This window comes from Cebus imitator, unplaced genomic scaffold (genome assembly GCF_001604975.1).
Source record: "Cebus imitator isolate Cc_AM_T3 unplaced genomic scaffold, Cebus_imitator-1.0 Scaffold102, whole genome shotgun sequence".
Taxonomy (NCBI): Eukaryota; Metazoa; Chordata; class Mammalia; order Primates; family Cebidae; genus Cebus; species Cebus imitator.
The window spans coordinates 1,745,017-1,764,861 of record NW_016107417.1 but is presented as its reverse complement, the minus strand read 5'-3'; the positions used below and the strand labels follow the sequence as shown (position 1 = coordinate 1,764,861).

Below are 19,845 nucleotides of genomic sequence, written 5' to 3'. Positions count from 1 at the left end.
CAGGATGGTCTCGATCTCTTGACCTTGTGATCCACCCGCCTCGGCCTCCCAAAGTGCTGGGATTACAGGCTTGAGCCACCGCGCCCGGCCTTGCCCGGCTAATTTTTTGTATTTTAGTACAGATGGGGTTTCACCGTGTTGCCCAGGCTGGTCTCGAACTCCTGAGCTCAGGCAATCCACCCACTTCGGCCTCCCAAAGTACTGGGATTACAGGCATGAGCCACCATGCCTGGCACCCCTGAGCACATCCTGTGCTGCTGCCGGACTCACTCACCCCTTGCTCCCAGACAGGCACTGCCTAGCGTGATTTTCTGTTCAGTTTTCTCTGCCTGGAAACATATTTCCCCCAGTATCTCCGCTTGTCCGAATTCTACTCATCCTCCATGGATGGCCCTGCGTGTTGCTGCTTCTAGAATTTCTGTATCTCCTCTCTCCTTATTCCCCTGGCTTCAGTGGGCTCTCTCTCAGGGCACTCATCAGATTCTGCTCTAAATTCAATTTAGCTATCTGCGTATATGCCTCATATCCTGGCCATAGCGTTGTTCCTTCAGGGTGGAGCCTGCCATGGAATCACCTTTGGACCCATGCAGTGCCTGATACAATGCTTTGCATATAGTAGCACCAAGTAAACATTTGCTGAACTAATGGAAACAATTGAAAGCACACTGGTCTCCTTTTGTCCCAACCATCATGCCCTTGAGGGAAGGAAAGTGTCTTTCAAAGACCTCACAGTGCCTCGCAGAGTGTTGAGCACATACCATGTCCTCTAGGGATACTTGCTGAGCACATATAAAGTTTTATCTGTCCTCAGCTCTTAAGGAAGAGCTGAGTGGGAGACCAAGAACCAGGGACAGCAAGAGTCAAAAATAAGGATTGGCAGACTACATACAGCCCACGAGGTAATCTGGCCCACTGCCTGTTTTTACAAGCAAAGTTTTATTAGAAAACATCCATGTTTATTCATTCACGTGTTCTCTATAGCTGCTTTTGCACTACAACGGCAGAGATGAGTAGTTGTGGCAGAAACTATATGGACTGCAAAGGCTCAAATATGACCATCGAGCCCAAGCCCTTTCCAGACAAAGTTTGCAGAGCCTGCGGAAGAGTATCATCCTGCTTTGAACTTAGGAACACGGTAACTATCGTGTTAAATCCAAGCTGCAGTTTGGCTACCTACTAATTTGTATTTTATCAAGGTTCTGGACTCACTGTCCCACTCTGTCTCCAACAAAGATGTTTGTTTCCCAGGCTATAACTCCACCGTGGAGCTGTGGCACCAGAAGCCCCACAATCTCTAACGTCCTGGAGCCAAGCCCCTCCCCCACACCGTGGGGGACCCTGCCCAGAGGCAGCCCCAACAGCACCGCTCACCTTGTCCACCTTGTCCAGCCAGTCTTTGTTGGCGGCCAGCTCAGCCATGAACGCCTGGTGCTTCTGCCACTTCGTGTGCAGGTTGCGGGCCTCATCATAGGACACATCCTGGGCTGTCAGCATCTTCTCATCAATCCAGAGCTTCAGCTGGACCAAACGTAAAACAGGGACAAAGGTGAGGGGGCATTTCCAAGGGAGGAAGAACAGGGCATAAAAGCAGGGCCACAGTGAGCCACAAGAAGTGGGCAGCTTGGGAAGAAGCCATGAAGGGATTCACGGTCTCCAGTGACCCCGAGGTGGGCTTATTCTAGGCTCAAGGTGGGAAAGGGATGGCTAGGGAATGTTCTGTGGCCCCAGGGAATGAGGAGCCTCACCTCATGACAATCTTGCAGGAAATGCTGCTGCTCCCGGTTGTCCCGAAGACGGCCCAGAAACTGCTGCGCTGCGTCTTGATTCTTCTTGTGCCTGCAACAACAGCCCCTTGTGAAACTCTAGAATTTGCTGTGAAAGGGTTCTGACCCTTTGGCTAACCTAGGGGCCTCCATTTCTTCTATGGGAATAACGCCTTCCAGAAGCACAATAAGGCTACCCAGGAATCCTGACTTCCTTTTGGGCCTGGTCGGGGGTGGAACCTCCCAGCCCTCTGCAACCACTTGGTTCTTCCCCGTCTACTTCTCTGTCAGCTCCTGCCTGTCTGTAGGTTTCCTGTGCCGCATTCATCTTTGAGGCTACCCTGTTCCCCCATTCCCCTCTGGGGCCCCTAATTCGTAGATGATCCTCATCAGACCTCCTCTCAATGGAGTCTGCCTTCTCCCGAATCTTGTCAGCATGGATGTTGCCTTCAGACACCAGCTGGTGCCCAGCCTCCAGGAGCCCTCGGATCCGTTCCCCGTTGGCGTCCATGGTGCTCATGAAGTCCTCCAGTTTTTTAATGGCAGCATCAGCAGCCTGGAGTGTCCCTGGCATCTCCGTGTGAGACAGAACATATTCCTGTGTGGGAGGGGTGATATTCAGTTCACTTTCCCCAACACAATTCACCCCCTTCAGAGGGACCCAACCAGGGGCACAACTGACAGGTAGGGGCCAATCTGTAGATGGGGAGGGTAGCCTGGAGAGCTCTGAAGACGGGGAGGCTGCCAGCCAGCGTGGGAGTCTCAGAAAGTCACAGGGAAGCTGGGTGGGAGGACCTTCGATTTCCCAGCCCAAATCCTGTTCTATCTCACTTCTACCTCCTGATTCCTTTTCTTTAACAGCTACATGACAAACTGGGTTTTCTATTTCTTCCGAAATCAGTTTTAGTAAATTATATTCACATTTTTTTTCATTCCCATTTTTCTTTTTCTTTCCTTTTTCGAGACAGGGTTTCGTTCTGTGGCCAAGTTTGGAGTACAGTGGCATGATCATAGCTCACTGCAGCCTCAAAATCCTGGCTCAAGTGATCCTCCAGCCTCAGCCTCCCTAGTAGCTGGGACTACAGGCATATACCACCATGCTCAGTTAATTTTGTGTGTGTGTAGAGATGGGGGTCTCACTATGTTGCCCAGGATGGTCTCAAACTCCTGAGCTCAAGTTATCTCCTGCCTTGGCCTCCCAAAGTACTAGGATTACAGGTGTGAGCCATCCTGTCTGCCCCCCATTTTTCTTTTTAGAAAATTATTATTTTTTCTTTTTTTGAGATGGAGTTTTGCTCATTACCCAGGCTGGAGTGCAATAGCGCAATCTCGGCTCACCGCAACCTCTGCCTCCTAGGTTCAAGCAATTCTCCTGCCTCAGCCTCCTGAGTAGCTGGGATTACAGGGGTGCGCCACCATGCCCAGCTAACTTTTCTATTTTTAGAGACGGGGTTTCACCATGTTGACCAGGATGGTCTCGATCTCTTGACCTCGTGATCCATCCGCCTCGGCCTCCCAAAGTGCTGGGATTATAGGCGTGAGCCACTGTACCCGGCCTATTTTTTCTTTAAAAAATTTTTTGTAGAGACAAGGTCTTGCCATATTGCCCAGTTTGGTCTGAATATTCTTGGCCTCAAGAATGTCTAGAGGCCTCCCAAAGTGCTGGGGTTTCAGGTGTGAACCACTGCGCAGCCCCATTTCGCTAACATGTCCTTCCTGCCTACCCAGCTTCTTTTTTTTTTTTTTGAGACGGAGTTTCGCTCTTGTTACCCAGGCTGGAGTGCAATGGCGCGATCTCGGCTCACCGCAACCTCCGCCTCCTGGGTTCAGGCAATTCTCCTGCCTCAGCCTCCTGAGTAGCTGGGATTACAGGCACACGTCACCATGCCCAGCTAATTTTTTGTAGTTTTAGTAGAGACGGGGTTTCACCGTGTTGACCAGGATGGTCTCGATCTCTTGACCTTGTGATCCACCCGCCTCGGCCTCCCAAAGTGCTGGGATTACAGGCGTGAGCCACCGCGCCCGGCCTCTATCCAGCTTCTTAACCCCCAGCCTCTGGCATCTGCCTCCCCCTCCACCATGTTCCTTCACATTTCCCCAGGTCCCTACTTTCCTCCTCGTCCTGGTGGGGACGGTGCCCTGAAGTCTTACCTGGCTGCTGAGCACACCCTCAGCCTGACGAGCATCCCGCAGGAATCCCTGGAAGCCGTGGGCCTGGGCCAGGCGGCCTTGTCGGCTCTCCCACATTCGGCCCAGCTCCTCCCAGCCGGTTCCCAGGGCCTCCAGTCGCTGTCGTAGGAAGAGGCACTGGGGATCGGCCTGGTCCCGGGTCACTTCCTCGCCCAGGGCCCGCAGCCGGCTGTACTCGCTCTGGGCCCGCTCCACCTCTCCCCGCAGGGCTGCGTGTTGGGCCAGGAGGGCCTCTGCTTCAGGTAGGGTGGCCGGCCCTTCTTCAGAGGCCACAGCAGTCTGAGTGCGGCCTAGCCAGGCCTGGAAGTCATCCAAGCTTCGCAGGAAGTCCTGCAGCCGCCGCGCCTCCCCCAGCGACTCTTCTCGACGCCGCATGGTGGCCCTGAGGTCCTCCCAGCCGGTCTGCACCTCTCCGAGCCGGGCGTTAATGGCTGCTGCCTGAGCGGGATGGCCGGCAGCCAGGGCATTTGCCTCTCGAGTTAGTTCGCCCACCCGGGCAGCGATGGCCTCCAGGTCCCGCTCTGTGCCGGCCAGCTTGCGCTGCAGGGCCAGCACCCCGGCCAGATCGTTGCCTAGGCCCTGGGTGGACTCGATGACCTTGGTCTTCTCTCTCATCCAGGCCTGGGTCTCCGTGCACTCTAAGTGGTAGTTCTGGATGCTCAGGGCTGAGGTCAGAGCTGCCTTCTTGCCGTCTGCCAGGGACCGAAACTGCTGCCACCTGAGAGCAGGAGGAAGGTTCGGTTTCCTGTCCTGCCCAGGCCCAGGCCCACTTGGAAGCTTCTTCCCTGCTCCTGTCTCCCTTGGTATCTCCCCTTGACTCCTCCCTTTCTGGCCAGCAGCCGCTTCAGACTACTTTGACCCCCTCTCTTGTCTCTTTCATCATTTTTCCTTCCCCCACACATTTCACACTGGTTTGCATCCTCCTTTTCAGCCACCCTTCCAGGCCTTACAAATCTTGCCTCCCACTGCCATCCCCATTGCTTCATGTTTTTCTCAGTTTCCCAGTCCTGCCCTCCCAAGCCCACCTGTGGTTAAGCTGTTCCTGGGTGTTGACAATGCGGTCCTTGCCTGGGGGGTTGGCCTTCAGTAACTGCTTGGCAGTGTCATTCACTGCAGTGATTTGCACTGCAAGGGCATTCATTTCAGGCTCCAGGGTCTCGAACCTGAGAGGGTGGAAGAGCCAGGCGTGAACTGTGGGAAGCAGCGATGTGCCCAGTCATCTAAGTCCACCTCTCTTAGACACCCTCGAGAACGCCTCTCCTTCACAAGGAGGCTTATCTATAGGAGTCTCTGGGCCTCTCAGCCTATGAGGTTCATAGTATCTATGGGTCAAGGGAGGAATTCCCAACTCCCCCAAAACAAGTAGAATAACTATTATCGCTATAGTTGCTCAAAAGATGGTAAAAGGTAAAGGTCAGGAACAGACACACAAGTCAAACTAGACCCTGGTATGGGACCAACACTTTATCACATCCTCTCAGCCTCCTGGGACTTCCCCCTTAGCTGCCTATCTGGGTCTTATCCCACTAATGTGTTAGAATATGAAGTAGTAAACAAAATTATTTGTCTAGGTCATCAATATGTGAAAGATAGCTTCTTCCAGGGACATTTTATGTTTTTTTGTTTTTGTTTTTGAGATGGAGTCTCACTCTGTTACCCAGAGCAGAGTGCAGTGGCACGATCTTGGCTCACTGCAACCTCCGCCTCCCGGGTTTAAGCAATTCTCTGCCTTGGCTTCCTGAGTAGCTGGGATTATAGGTGCCCGCCACCATGCCCAACTAATTTTTGTATTTTTAGTAGAGATTGGGTTTCACCATCTTGGCCAGGCTGATCTTGAACTCCTGACCTTGTAATCCACCCTCCTCAGCCTCCCAAAGTGCTGGGATTACAGGTGTGAGCCACTGCACCTGGCCAACATTTTATGTTCTAATAGGGCAAGGTCTGCAAATGTTTTCTGTAAAGGGCTTGATGGTAAATATTATAGGCTTCATGAGCCATCCAGCTGCTATGGCAAATTGAGTCCTGCTGCTGTAGCCTGAAAGCAGCCACAGGCAATACACGAATAGGCAAGTGCAGCTCTGTTCCAATAAAGCTTTATTCACAGAAACAGGCAGCAGCCTGAATTTGGCCCAAGGGTTACAGTTTGTCAACCTCTACATTAGGATACTTTGAAGACTAAAAAAACTTTAATTACATGTTTATTTATTTAATTTATTTTTTTGAGACAGGGTCTTACTCTGTCACCCAGGCTGGAGTGCAGTGGCACAATCTCAGCTCACTGCAGCTTTGACCTCTGGGTTCAAGCAATCCTCCTACCTCAGCCTCCCCAGTAGCTGGGACTACAGGCGTCCACCACCCTGCCTAGCTAATTAAAAAATTTTTTTTTGGAGAGATGGAGTGTCACTATGTTGCCCAGGCTAGTTATGAATTCCTGGACTCAAGTCATCCTCCTGCCTTGGCCTCCCAAAGTGCTGGGATTACAGGTGTGAGTCACCAGGCCCGACCTAATTACATTTTTTTAAACACCAGAAAATTTGATTACACATTGATCATAGAGCATATCAAGAAATTCCTAATTTTGTTCTATGTGATAATGGTATTGTGGTTCTATAAAAAAAGATTTTAAGATTTATTGAATAAATGATTTTAAGATTTATTATTCTGTATATAAAGCTATTTCAGTGTCTCTGTCTAAAAGGTTTATAACTTCAAAACCTCAGCTATTTTAAGTCCACACAGACAATTTAAAAATAATATATTATAGGTACGAATGCTTCCTCGTATTTCTTAAAGGACGCACCCTGAAGAATGTAGGAGGGATGTGCTAATATTGGGGACTTGGTTTTTAAAAGGGTGGAGAATCAAATAGAGCAAAACATTGACAATAACTGAATCAGGGCCATGTGTGCAGACGGGTTTGTTGTCAAATGTCTCTATTTGTGAGCATGGTTAACATTTTTTGTTAAAACTAGAAATGGACAACCACTAAGACTCAAAGGGGTAAGGTGGGCAGTTCATGGAGGGACTCACCACCCACAACCTGGCCCCCGCCGCCTCCCAAGGCCAGTCTCACTGGGAGCCCAAGGGGCCTACCTCTGCTGCACGACCTCCAGGTCTTCCAGTCGCTCAGGCAGGGCCAGCCCGTTAAGCCACTGCTCCTTCTCCTCCACCCAGAGCCCGCAGGCCCCGGCCTCGCTGAGCATGGTGTAGAGCGTCAGGGCGGCCTCCAGGGCCAGTGCTCGCTCTCTTGCCCGGGCCTGCAGCTCATCGTAGTGCCGCTCCAGGGAGGGCACCCGGCCCTGCACCTCGGGCGTGTAGCTCAGTGCAGGAGGCAGGGCTACTGCCTGTTCTCTCAAGGCGTCCAGGGTTGGCCGGTGGCCTCGGATCTCCTCCTCCAGGGCCCGATGCTGCCTGGCCAGAGCCTGCGTGGAGAACTCGTCGTGCCCCAGCTCGGGGCTGGACACCAGGCGCAGGGCATCCACCAACCAGGCCTCCATGTCGTTTGCGTCAGCCTGGAACTGGTAGAGGCTGGCAGCTTGGGCCAGCCGCTGGGCACGCTCCTCGGCCAGGGCCTCTAGCCGCTCCCACTGGGCTTGGAGCTCAGCTGCACGGGCAGAGGCCTGGCTTGCTCCAGGGTGACCCTCTGCCACCAACTGCTGGCCCTGCTCCAGGGTGAGCTTTAGGGGCCCCAGCCGGCCGCTCATCTCACCCCGCAGGGCTGTGTGCTTGTTGAGCAAGCGGAGGACGCCGGTCAGGTCCCGGCCCGTGTCGGCTGAGGCCAGGAGGTGCTGCTGCTCCCGCACCCAGGCCTCAGCCTCGCCCACCTCCCAGAGGAAACGCCAGAGCCGCCGTGATTCCTCCAGCCGGGTCCGCCTCGCTGCTGCCAACTCACACAGCGCCTCATAGCTCTGCTCTAGTTTGGCCACCCGCTCCGACACCAGCTGCGGGTCACAAGGTCTATAATCTGAGAAAATGACAGGAGAGGGTCAGAGCTGTAACTGAGCCCTCCAGCTGCTCACCACCCACCACACTCTCTTGGGCTTCCCTCCCTACCTCTAGCTCTGTCACCATCGTCTGCCCACCATCTTTCCTGTCCCCAGGTTTCCCAAGCCTTCCACCTGGGCTCTTGATGTGCTCCTTCCCAGCCCCTCCCTCTCCAGTGCCTTCCCTGAGACTTTTCACCTTTCCCTGGGTTGCAGAAGCGCAGGGCAGAGGCACTGACGGCCCGCACCCTCTCGGCTTGCACGGCGATGTCTGCTTCTACCAGCTCGTGAAGCTGCAACAGGTTCTCCACTCCTGCCAGGTGCTTGCCCAGGTCCTGAGACTGCAGCCGGCCCTGCCAGGCACACATGGAGTGCAGATGCCCACCTGAGCATTCATGTGCCAAGCTGGCTGTATCTTCCTTCCAACCTCTCCGTGGCTCTAGGTGTTGCACCCAGGTGAGAAACCTGCTTGCTCACATATGCTGGGATACCCCAGTTCTGCCCTGTCATCCCAACCTCCTTATCCTTAACTCCCCTGATGTGGAACAATGTTCTAACTCCTGCTCTTGGAAGCTTTGCTATGACTAATCTTCTCAGCCTCAGAATCATCGACACCTTCCTGTCGCCACCGCTCCGTCTCAGCACCCAGCAGCCTTCCTTCTGCATCTCTCCCCGACCTACCCTCCTGGCTGCTGCTCGACTGGGAGATGGCAGCAACCTCTAACAGGTTTCATTCTCACGCTGCCTACCCACAGGTCTTCTTCAGGGGAGCCAAAGTGACCTTTTTATAAACATAAGGTACAATCAAGTCTCTCCCCTTCTCAAAACCTTCTAATCACTTTATTTTTTTTCTTGGCTCACTGCAACCTTCACCATCAAGTGATTCTCCTTCCTCAGCCTCCCTGAGTAGCTGGGATTACAGGCGCCCGCCACCATACCTGGCTAGTTTTCGTATTTTGGTAGAGATGGGGTTTTGCCATGTTGGCCAGGTTGGTCTCGAACTCCTGACCTCAGGTGATGCACCTGCCTGGGCCTCCCAAAGTGCTGGAGGTGTAATCATACTGCACCTGGCTCTTTTTAATTAATTTATTTCTTTGAGACTGAGTCTAGCTCTATCACCCAGGCTAGAGTATAGTCGCACAATCTCGGCTCACTGCAACCTCTGCCTCCTGGGTTCAAGCGATTCTCCTGTCTCAGCCTCCTGAGTAGTCTGAGAGACTACAGGCGCCCACCACCACGCCTGGCTAATTTTTGTATTTTTAGTGGTCATGGGTTTCAGTATGTTGACCAGGCTGGTCTTGAACTCCTGACCTGAAGTAATCTGCCCGCCTCGGTCTCCCAAAGTGCTGGGATTCCAGGCATGAGCCACTGCGCCTGGCCCCTTTTAATCACTTTAAAGGATCCATGTTACTTTGATTAAAATCCAAACTCCCTGACCAGGCTGTAAGGCCCTAGTGGGCTGCCTGCGCCGTCCCAAATCTCAGTCCACAGCCCCTGCTCCTCATGCTCACAGCCCTATGGCCTTTCTTCTGATCCTGAACACACCATGCTGGTCCAGGCTGAGGGCCTGTGCCAGGCTGTTCCTTCCACCCAGAATGTTCTCTCCTCACAGCTCCTGTGCTGGCTCCTGGCCATTATCCTGGTTTCGGCTCACATGGCATTTTCTCAGAGGCCTTGTCTGACCAGCCCCTCACACCACCCTGTTCTGGTTTCATCACTGGTTTTATGGCCCCTGCTCTTTTGTTTATGGAAAGGTCCATGGGTTTTGTCATCAGCCTCCTCCACCTAGAACATGAACCCCATGAACTGGGGATGGGGCCCTGACTGGCTCACACTCCACAGAGATCAGCCGAGCAGACGAGCGAATGCACCACTGTGGGGCTCCCTCGACTCTTGCTTACCCGTATCCCACCCGGCAGGCCACACTGGTACCTTCATCTCTTCCATCCAGTCCATGAGGTAGAGCAGATCCTGGAGCACCTTCTGCAGCTCCAGGTTGAGGAGGAGCCGCTCCCGCCGGGCGGCTACCATCTGCCTCAAGAAGTTCCAGAGCCGCGCCACGTTGTGCTGCCGAGCGGAGATGCGCTTGATGTCATGGTAGCGCTCGGCGGCCAGCTCTGCAGCCACAGCGTCCACCGCCTGCACCCGGCCACTGTAGGCCACAATGTCCGTCTCGATGGCTTCATGCTTCCGCACTGCTGCCTCAACAGCCGCCAGCTCCAACCCAAAGTTGTCCTGTGGCAGGGGCAGGGAGGGGAGGTGTGGGGACCAAGGGACAATGCTTCTGCCTGTTCCTCTCTCCCGCAGGGTACTCAGGCTGCAAAATGCCAGCTCCATGCAGTGGCTCTATGTTCCCTCTCTATTCCACCCCATCCTGTCTCACCAACCCTCTCTTGTCCCAGCCTCTGGCCCTTTGCTCACAGGCCTCTGGGCCTTTTTTTCCCATATGATGGATTTCGTGTTTCATTGTTCCCTACCACTTCCCGCAGGGCTTCTTATCCACCCTGTCTGTCTCCCAGTTCTGAGCAGCCTAAGCATCCTAAGAGCCTCAAGTTCTACCTGGGACACAAGGCGCTGGTTCTCACTGAGCCAGGTCTCCCGCATAGCGGCCTTGCGGTCGAAGCGGGCGGCCAGCTGCTCTAGCTTCTCCTGGCGGATGAGCTCGGTGCGCAGGGCCAGCTCGCGCTCATGCTCCGCCTTCTCCAGCCGCTCCCAAGCCTGCGTGGAAGGGACAGGGTTAGTGGAAAGGACAGGGCGGGGAGGGTTCAGCAGGGCTGAAGGCACAGGGTAAGTCCCATGGAAGCTCCGTCTGGTGGATCCATGGAATGCAGTGGCTGAGACGCCTGTGTGTGGAAACAGGAAACGGCAGTGCTGGGAGTCTGTGAAGCCAAGTAGAAGCTTCTGGAAAAGGGCTAGAGGAAGCAGGAGCAGTGGAAACTATCTGATTCCTTTGTGTTGGCAGGACTGTGCGTGAACCTTATTTTTACTTTTAGTAATCTTATAACGTTGTGAAAAAAATAAAAGAAGGGATAGTGAGCTGGGGACAGGTTGAATAAGCTGAGGGACTTGGGGCATAATTTCCTTAAGTGACCTCATATGGAGAGTCAGACAAAGGGGCAAAGGGCCGTGTGCCTGAGAAGACGGGAGAATGATGTCTGGCACAGTGTGGGCAGCCAGGTGGAGTGTTTGAGTTTCAAGTTGGGGCAGGAGATAGCAGAGCTTGGTGAAGGCTGAGAAGGCCCCGGGTTTGGGGATGTGTGTGAGGTGTCTGGGCCAGGGGCTGCCCTAAGGGTGCGTGGCCTGTGGGCAACACGGACCTTGTTGATGTCCGAGATGAGCCGGCCCTCACGGGGTGTGTAGACCTTCTGGTTGTTGGCCCGGAGCTTGCTCTGGATGGTGAAGAGCAGCACTTCCAAGTTCCCTTTCTCGGTAAACCTGAGGCAGGAGGCCGGGTTGGGGTCAGAATTAAAGCCCACGAGGGTCACAAGGACTCTTTACTCTTCAAAATGGATGTCCTGTGTTGCCTTCCTTCTTACAAAAGCAATACAACCTCTTTGTGTGGAAGCCAGAAAATACTAATACTAGCAAACCAAAAGAACACCATTTTATTTTACGTTGAGGCAGAGTCTTGCTTTGTCACCCAGGCTGGAGTGCGGTGGTACCATCTGGGATCATTGCAACCACTGCCTCCGGGTTCAAGTAATTCTCTTGCCTCAGCCTCCCAAGTAGCTGGAATTACAGGCATGCACGGCCACATCTAGCTAATTTTTGTATTTTTAGTAGAGATGGGGTTTCACCATGTTGGCCAGGCTGGTCTTGAACTCCTGACCTCAAGTGATCCACCTGCCTTGGCCTCCCAAGGTGCTGGGATTACAGGCGTGAGCCACTGCGCCCGGCCAAAATAATTCTTTTATAACCTATTTTCTCGCTTATTTTTCATGATCATCTTTCCATGTCAATAAATACATTTCTTTAATATCTTTTTCAGTGGCTGGCCTGTGACTTATTTTTCTTTTACAGTGGTTGTGTTGGTGAACATCCTTGAAGCTATACCTTTGTTTAACGTGCAGAAGACGACTTCCTGGGTTAAAGCGTATACCTTAAATTATTCCCTGGAATGTACAGAAACAGTTGTTTCCTGGACAATATTAGTTTCAGAGCTGAAATATATTAACTCCAAAAGAGCTCCATGACAGCATAAACGCAGATGTTTTGGCAGGTACTGAACAGAATTGCCTAAGAGCAATCATACACTTGGGACAGTTAATTGCTAAAATATAGAAATGATAAGAACCTCTGGAATTCTCATGTTACCAGCCATACCCACATTGCCAGCTGTGACCTGTCAGGTCTAGTGCCCTCTATCCCTACGCTGGGATTGGGTTACCATGACACCCCAATCAGTAATCTTATTTGATGAATTGTACTGGCTCAACACACCATAGCAATCATTTCCACAGCGTAATTTTTTTTTTTTTTTTATGAGACGGAGTCTTGCTCTGTCACCCAGGCTGGAGTGGAATGGTATGACGTCGGCTTACTGCAACCTCTATCTCCCAAGGTCAAACGATTCTCGTCTCAGCCTCCCAAGCAGCTGGGACTACAGGCATGTGCAACCATGCCCAGCTATTCTTTTTGTATTCTTAGTAGAGACAGAATTTTACCATATTGGCCAGGCTGGTCTTGAACTCCCAACCTCAGTAGAGATGGGGTCTCACCATGTTGGCCAGACTGGTCTCCGGTGATCCACTCGCCTTGGCCTCCCAAAGTGCTGGGATTATAGGTGTGAGCCACCATGCCCAGCCCACAGCATGATTTTTAAGAATGGCTCATCATTAAAAAATTATTTTGTAACAAATATGTTGTTTGGATGCTTTTGGCATGGGAAATCTCTGCTGCATTCCTGTACTGCCAAATTTCCCTCCTGGAAGGCTGCCCTAATTTAGGCTTCCTCTTGTGGGAGCACAGTTCAGGGCAGGGTGGGGCCCAGGGGACACCTACTTGGGTGGCTTCTCCACAGTGCGATAGGAATTGAAGGACTGCAGCTGGTTCTGGACCCCACTCAGGGAGTTGGCCAGCTGCCGGTCATTGAGGGTCACAATCATTTGCTCGATCCACTGCAGCAGCTCGGAGGCCAGGGACTCATACTTCTCCACCAGGCGCTCTGCCTCCATGGCGTGGTCCAGCACCTGTGAGACAGAAGATAGGGACATGGCAGGCCCAGCCACAGGGTCCCTGGCCCAGTCCTACAGCTCTACCCTGCCCCTGCACTGGGGGAGTAAGACCTCTGGGCCAGGCCTCCGCTGGCCTTTACACCTACTGCTCATGGACAATACCTTGCCAATTCTCTTGCCTTCTACTGCCAGGGCCTTCATCTTGGAGAAGTAATGGTAGTAAGTAGCCACATAGGTAATGATTGACTTCTCATCTGGCTGGTCCACATTCACATCTGCAAGAGAGGATTATTCGGGTCAGGCCTCACTTACCCCAAACCTGGGCCCCGCCCAGTCCTGCAAGGCCGACATCTCTCCATCCCCTTTTAGAGCAAAATGACAACTCAGCCATTCAAATTAAAAGGGCACCAAAAAGTTCACCTTTTTCCCCCTTCTCCTGGAAACAAGAAGGGCCCTCCAAGCAGAGCACAAACCCCAGAAGCACAAGAAGGCTTTTATCTAGAGTTCCCCATGGAGACCAAAATTAGTTATTTGGGGAAGAAAAGCAAGAAAAGAAACAGCATTCCTATGCGGGGATGGATCATGGACTTTTAGGCTGGAACAATGTCTAAGAAGTCAATGGAGGCCAGGTGTGGTGGCTCATGCCTATAACCCCAGCCCTTTGGGAGGCTGAGGCAGGCGGATCACGAGGTCAGGAGTTCGAGACAATCCTGGCCAACATGGTAAAACCCTGTCTCTACTAAAAATACAAAAATTAGCTGGGCGTGGTGACACGCATCTGTAGTCCCAGTTACTCGGGAGGCTGAGGCAAGAGAATCACTTGAGCCCAGGAGGCGGAGGTTGCAGTGAGCCAAGATTGTGCCATTGCACTCCAACCTGGCAACAGAGAAACTCTATTGCCAAAAAAAAAAAAAAAAAAAAAAAATGGATTCGGGGCAGCAGGACAGAAGGTAAGAACTAAGCCTCCTGAACCTAAGATGCTCAAGGCATTGGGGACTGTGATCCCCACAGCACAGTGGGGACAGAGGCCAGCTCTCAGCATCATCTCCAGGTGTGATCATGCCGTATCTAACCTCAATCCCAAAACTCAGCTGTGGGCCCAAGGAGGGAAGTGTCTTTCAAGCTGATTAGCTTCCACCACACAACCACGGCTGACTATGACTTAAAATCTGTGGGTTCTCTTAAATAGGCCAGATTTTATCCTAAAGGTAAGACTATGAGACTGGAAACCTCTGCCCATTTCTGGAAACACGCAGGCAGGCAGGAGCCACTGAAGTCATCTCGGAAAGCTGCAGAACACTTAACTTTATTTCCAGGTTCTGCATTACAGCTATGCTGCCCAGAGGCTCTCCAAGGAGCACTGCCTGTAGTCTACGTCTGTCTGTCGCTAGCTCACTGACACTTGTCATTCTGGAATAAAAGGTCCCAGGCGATAGGACTACAGGTAGGATGGAAAACAGGGAGAAAATGGCCAAGACCAAAATCCACCCACGGAGTTTAAGGAGCACCTCCAGCAGAGGAGTCACTGGGTCCTTCTCTCCTCCCTATTCTGGCTGCACCAAGATTGGTCTCCACTCTCCCAGAGACAGAGGAGGAGACAGGCTGCCTGAATGCCAATCTCAGCTCCATCCGCTGGTGGACCTAGGCAAGTTGCTTACCCTTTATAGACGCCCATCTTCTCTTCTATAAACTAAGGATAACAACAATACTGATTTCAAAGGGGTGTTGTGAAGATTAATTAAAGCACGTCAAGCGCAGAACCAGGTACCAAATAAGAGCCCTGTTACTGATCTCATCAGCATTATGACCAGAAGCACAGGAACCAATCAGCAGCGTCAGCTGACCACAGGCCAGTTCTGGGTAAGGGTGCAAGGTCATAGAGCTTAAGTTTTTTTCTTAAAAATTGTTTTAAAAAAATAGAGACGAGTCTCACTGTTGCCCAGGCTGGAGTACAGTGGCTGTTGATAGGTGTGATCCCACTACTGATCAGCATGAGAGTTCTGACCTGCTCCATTCTGAATGGACTGGTTCACTCCTCCTTAGACAACCTGGTGGTCGCCTGCTCCCAGGAAGTCACCAATGCTGAACGTAGTGTGGACACCCGATCAGTATAGCCCACTGCAGCCTAGAACTCCTGGGCTCAAGTGATCCTCCTCCATCAGCCTCCCTAGCAGCTAGGACTATAAGCAGGTGCCACTGTGTGGCCAGCAACATGTAGCTTAATTTAGAATCCTAGAATTTTAGAAGGGCCCTCAGAGACCAATTCTCTCTTTTAAGAGATGAGGGACTGGGCCGGGCGAGGTGGCTCAAGCCTGTAATCCCAGCACTTTGGGAGGCCGAGGCGGGTGGATCACAAGGTCAAGAGATCGAGACCATCCTGGTCAACACGGTGAAACCCCGTCTCTACTAAAACTACAAAAAATTAGCTGGGCATGGTGGCGCGTGCCTGTAATCCCAGCTACTCAGGAGGCTGAGGCAGGAGAATTGCCTGAACCCAGGAGGCGGAGGTTGTGGTGAGCCGAGATCGCGCCATTGCACTCCAGCCTGGGTAACAAGAGCGAAACTCTGTCTCAAAAAAAAAAAAAAAAAAAAAAAAGAGATGAGGGACTGGGTGTGGTGGCTGACGCCTGTAATCCCAGCACTTTGGGAGGACAAGGCAGGTGGATCACAAGGTCAGGAGATTTGAGACCATCCTGGCTAACACGGTGAAACCTTGCCTCTACTAAAAATACAAAAAATTAGCTGGACGTGGTGGCATGTGCCTATAGTCCCAGCTACTCAGGAGGCTGAGGCAGAAGAATTGCTTGAACCCGGGAGGCGGAGGTTGCAGTGAACCAAGATCGTGCCATTGCATAACAAGAGCGAAACGCTGCCTCAAAAAAAGAGAAAAAAAAAAGAGAGATGAGGGAACTGAGTCACAGAGAGGGTAGCCACTGGCTCCAAGCCACAGAGCGCCTCGGTGCTCTGCCTGGGATACAACCCACAGCCCAGGGCTCTTTCTGTCACTGGGCTGCCTTTCTTCCTACCTACAGCCTTTTTCCAAAAGAACTGAGAAATGATTTTCATACCATAAAATTCACCCTTTTAATGTATATAATTCAGTGGTTTTCAGTGTGGGGGAAAATATACATATATATATAGGGGGGCAGTAATGGGGTCTCACTATGTTACCCAGGCTACTCCTGGGCTCAAGCAATCCTCCTGCCTTGGCCTCCTAAAGTGCTGGTTGTAAGCTACCACGCCTGGCTGGTTTTTAGTATATTTACAAGGTTGTGTAACCATCACCACCATCTAATTCCAGAACACTTTCTTCCCCCAACAAAGAAGCCCCTGTATCAGTTGGTGGTTACTCCATGTCTTCCCCTCCTCATCCCCTGGTCCACCTCCTGTGTCTACCCTGCCACCTCTTTTTCACATAGCTCTGGCCCCACCTTCGGGATCCAGCAGCTTGGTAAGTCCCAGCTCCTTTTCAGCTAGATTGAATGCATTCTGCAGATTGTAGTGTGCATTACACTTCTTCAGAGACTCAAAATCCAGCAGGTCTGGCCTGGGAGGGGAGGAAAAACAGAAGGGATCAGAAACATGTGAGATCATAAAGAGGAAGGAGAAACCCACTCCAATCTTTATCCCTAAGTCACCGACCCAATTTTGTCCAGAAGTAGCATCCCAAACCCACACTGCTGCTCGCAGCCCCTCCTGGAACCGCCTCCCCTGCTTCCCATCACAGCGCTCCGTGCAGCCCTGCACCCCCACGTTCTGGTTCTGCTCCGAGTGCCGTTCCTTCCTTCTGACTGTTGTGTAGCTCATCTCATCTCTGTCTACACATGTGCACCCTAGGTCATTAGCCGACCCAGCACTCTGCTGCATCTGCTAACCCTGTCTTCTCACCGGTGTTTATGCACGATGGCGTTGAAGGCTAGTCCATCTCTCCAGCTGGTGGTGAAGTTGTGTACATTGACATTGGGATACCTATAAACAGAGATTTGGATAATGGTGAGTAGGGCCGAGCCCTGGTCTGACTCCAGGATAGTCATCAGCTCACAGTTCCTGGAGCCTAGCACAGCCTGGGGGTCTCTGACCCTCCAGTACCATATGCCCGGGACATCCTTACCCTGCAGTCTTCATCTGGCACCACAGAAGCAAAGCATCCTTGGCTGACTTCTTCTCCTTGTTGTCTTCTGTCTCCACACTGATGTCTTGGATCTAGGAAGGAAGCAAGCAGGGTCCTCACTCCCTGGACAGGAATTCCTGGTGTTATCAGAGATGCTCAGATAAACGTCAGGAAACCACTCTTTAGATTGTGATAAGGCAAGGGACCACAAAACACTGGGTGCAAGAGATCTGAGGCAGCAGATTAGGGTAGGATGCTGAAGAATGGGTGCGCCCCTGAGTGGAGGTTGCTGGTTCCTCCAGGCAGGGAACTCTCCAGGCAGAAGAGAGAACATTTTCTGAGAGCTGGCTCTCCAAAGGGAAGCCGACAGAGCCTGGGAAGGAAAGGGGTGATTGGGAATGCTGTGACGGCGTGAGGATACTGGGGCATGGGAAGGAGGAGGGGGACTATTCCACTGGGGGAGGCCAGCAGAGTTTATGGAAGGGGATTGGGGCTGGTGACCAGACCCTCTAAAGTTCCCAAACCCCCTGTGGTGAATGACCAGTTTGTAAAGCTTCTAGTCCCTTGTGGCCCAACCTGTAGTCCTATTGCCTATGACAAATACACAGACCAGCACAAGGGAACTTGCCATAGGGGTTTGACATTCACCCAGACTGGTTTCTGCCCTGTTGAAGGAGGGGAATCCACTGATCTGTGCTTGGATAGAACCGCAATGGCAACTGCTACACAAGGTTCTAGATTCTTCGTCATGGGCCAGCAGTAACAGTTTGTGGTGCAACACCGGTGCAGGAACCTCACTGTGTGACAGTGTGCTGGGGTACCTGGAATCGAAGGATGATGGTCCAGACCAGCCCAAGGGTCAGTCGGTGGTTTCCGTCCACGATGTCGTGGGAGCCCATGTTTTCCAAGTGCACTTTTTGCTCCTTGAGGAACTGCAGTGCCTTGTCTACGTTCTCCAGGCAGTGGATCCGCATGCGGCCCTTTGTGGGCTTTGGCTGTGGAGGGACGGGGGCACGATGGCACGGGATTGTGGGTTTCTGCCTCCTTCCCCAGCCTTCCCAGGGCCTGGGTTTGCACACCTTCCCCATGACCTCCCTCAGGAACATGGGCACAGCCCCAGGGCTGGAGCCAAAGCTGAGGTTACAGATAAGGCGTGGGCAGATTAAGATTCCCAAGGGAATTAATTGCACCCAGAGTAGGTGAAATGCTTTCAATGGGGCCACTGTTCCTGTCTCCACGAAGCAATGCTCCTACATAATCCAAGTGGCAAAGCCTCCTGAAATGATCCCATCCTCTGGGCAGAGGGAGCCACTGCTTCCCGCCCTGTGCTGCCACTCTGAGGGCTGTTCCTCCAGCTGGTTCCCTCGGCCACTTTTCTGAGGACCCCTCTTCCCTTCTTGACCATGGCTCACCAGTGTCTCTCCCGAGAGCACCTCGAGGAGCCTCAGCAGGTTGCGCCCATCCCGGAGGTCACTGTACAGGTCCCCCACCCGGCACGTGACCCGGGCCAGGTGCGAGTTCACCCACTTGGTGAAGGTTTTCTTCTGCACAGCTTCTCGCTCATCTGTGGTGGCAACATGGGGTTATTTCTGTCCTTCGAGTTCAGTATGCCTGCTTCTAAACACCAGTTAGCAGGGGTGGGGGATGGAGGAGGCTGAGAGATGGGAAGTGAGGTCCTCTAAGGAAGAGGAAGGGAAGGAAGGTGATCGGGAGGAAAACCCATAACTTTGAATGAGCTCATAAGCAAGGTAGAGAAGAAAGATGAAAGACAGAAAATAGGCTTTGGGAAGAAAGGATGAAGACATCGGAAGCCATGGGACATGCAAGGAGGGGCTGGGACATGTATGAGTTGTGTAAGTGGTGGAACGCTGGTCAAGTAACTTCATCCATCAGAGCCCCAATGTCCTCATCTGTAAAATGGGAATGTTACTTTCTACTTCAATAGGTCATTGTGTTGATTGAATGAGATCAGATACATAAAACACCTAGTTGGTGCCTGGCACAAAATGGCTCCTTGGTGAATGGCTGTTATAAAGCGGCGTGATCTGACCTGAAGGAGGGCAAGAGCCGCCTGGGGCCGGTGGGAGGTATGGCTGTTCTCTTTTGGTTGCGGACAAAGGAGTGGGTGTGGGCTAAAATTATAGCAGCAGCTCTTCCAAGTGGTCATTAGGACTTGGCGGTATAGAGGCTGCAGGCCTCCTGAGTCAGCTTACTGTCCTTGGATAACTTAGAGAAAAGGCAGGCCCCTCTGCTTTGGGGGCTGGGGATGGTACCTTCAGCTGGCTGCAAGGGGATCCAGTTCCAGGATGTAAATACCCCATTGCTCAGAAGAACAGGATCTTGAGAGTTGGGAATTGGGAAAACAGTGAGCCCAGGAAATATGGGGGGGAAAAGCCAGGCAGAGTTAGACACCAATCTCTAAAAAAATTAGGCATTGCCCTGCTGCCCAGTCCATGGGTGGCAGGGGGAGCTACTGAAGAGGGGAAGTAAGTATTAGAAAAATAAAAATTAAGAAGGCCGGGTGCGGTGGCTCAAGCCTGTAATCCCAGCACTGTGGGAGGCCGAGGCGGGTGGATCACGAGGTCAAGAGATCGAGACCATCCTGGTCAACATGGTGAAACCCC

The 19,845-nt window shown here is 52.3% G+C and overlaps 1 protein-coding gene across 4 annotated transcripts in view; it reads right to left on the bottom strand.

The window, feature by feature from the left end:
• The window catches only part of SPTBN2 (spectrin beta, non-erythrocytic 2), a 44,718-nt gene that overhangs the window by 12,912 nt on the left and 11,961 nt on the right, over window positions 1–19,845 (bottom strand). For all 4 annotated transcript variants that reach the window (XM_017537030.2, XM_017537031.2, XM_037741565.1 and 1 more), the window contains 17 exons: window positions 18,634–18,785; window positions 18,043–18,216; window positions 17,222–17,313; window positions 16,999–17,079; window positions 16,542–16,657; window positions 13,273–13,385; window positions 12,938–13,125; window positions 11,254–11,371; window positions 10,496–10,654; window positions 9,869–10,171; window positions 8,136–8,289; window positions 7,047–7,917; window positions 4,979–5,116; window positions 3,915–4,671; window positions 2,159–2,361; window positions 1,746–1,836; window positions 1,372–1,518 (listed from right to left, as the gene is read on the bottom strand). In XM_017537030.2, the coding sequence (XP_017392519.1) occupies window positions 1,372–1,518; window positions 1,746–1,836; window positions 2,159–2,361; window positions 3,915–4,671; window positions 4,979–5,116; window positions 7,047–7,917; window positions 8,136–8,289; window positions 9,869–10,171; window positions 10,496–10,654; window positions 11,254–11,371; window positions 12,938–13,125; window positions 13,273–13,385; window positions 16,542–16,657; window positions 16,999–17,079; window positions 17,222–17,313; window positions 18,043–18,216; window positions 18,634–18,785 (3,857 nt within the window). The remainder of the gene's footprint in view (window positions 1–1,371; window positions 1,519–1,745; window positions 1,837–2,158; window positions 2,362–3,914; window positions 4,672–4,978; window positions 5,117–7,046; window positions 7,918–8,135; window positions 8,290–9,868; window positions 10,172–10,495; window positions 10,655–11,253; window positions 11,372–12,937; window positions 13,126–13,272; window positions 13,386–16,541; window positions 16,658–16,998; window positions 17,080–17,221; window positions 17,314–18,042; window positions 18,217–18,633; window positions 18,786–19,845) is intronic.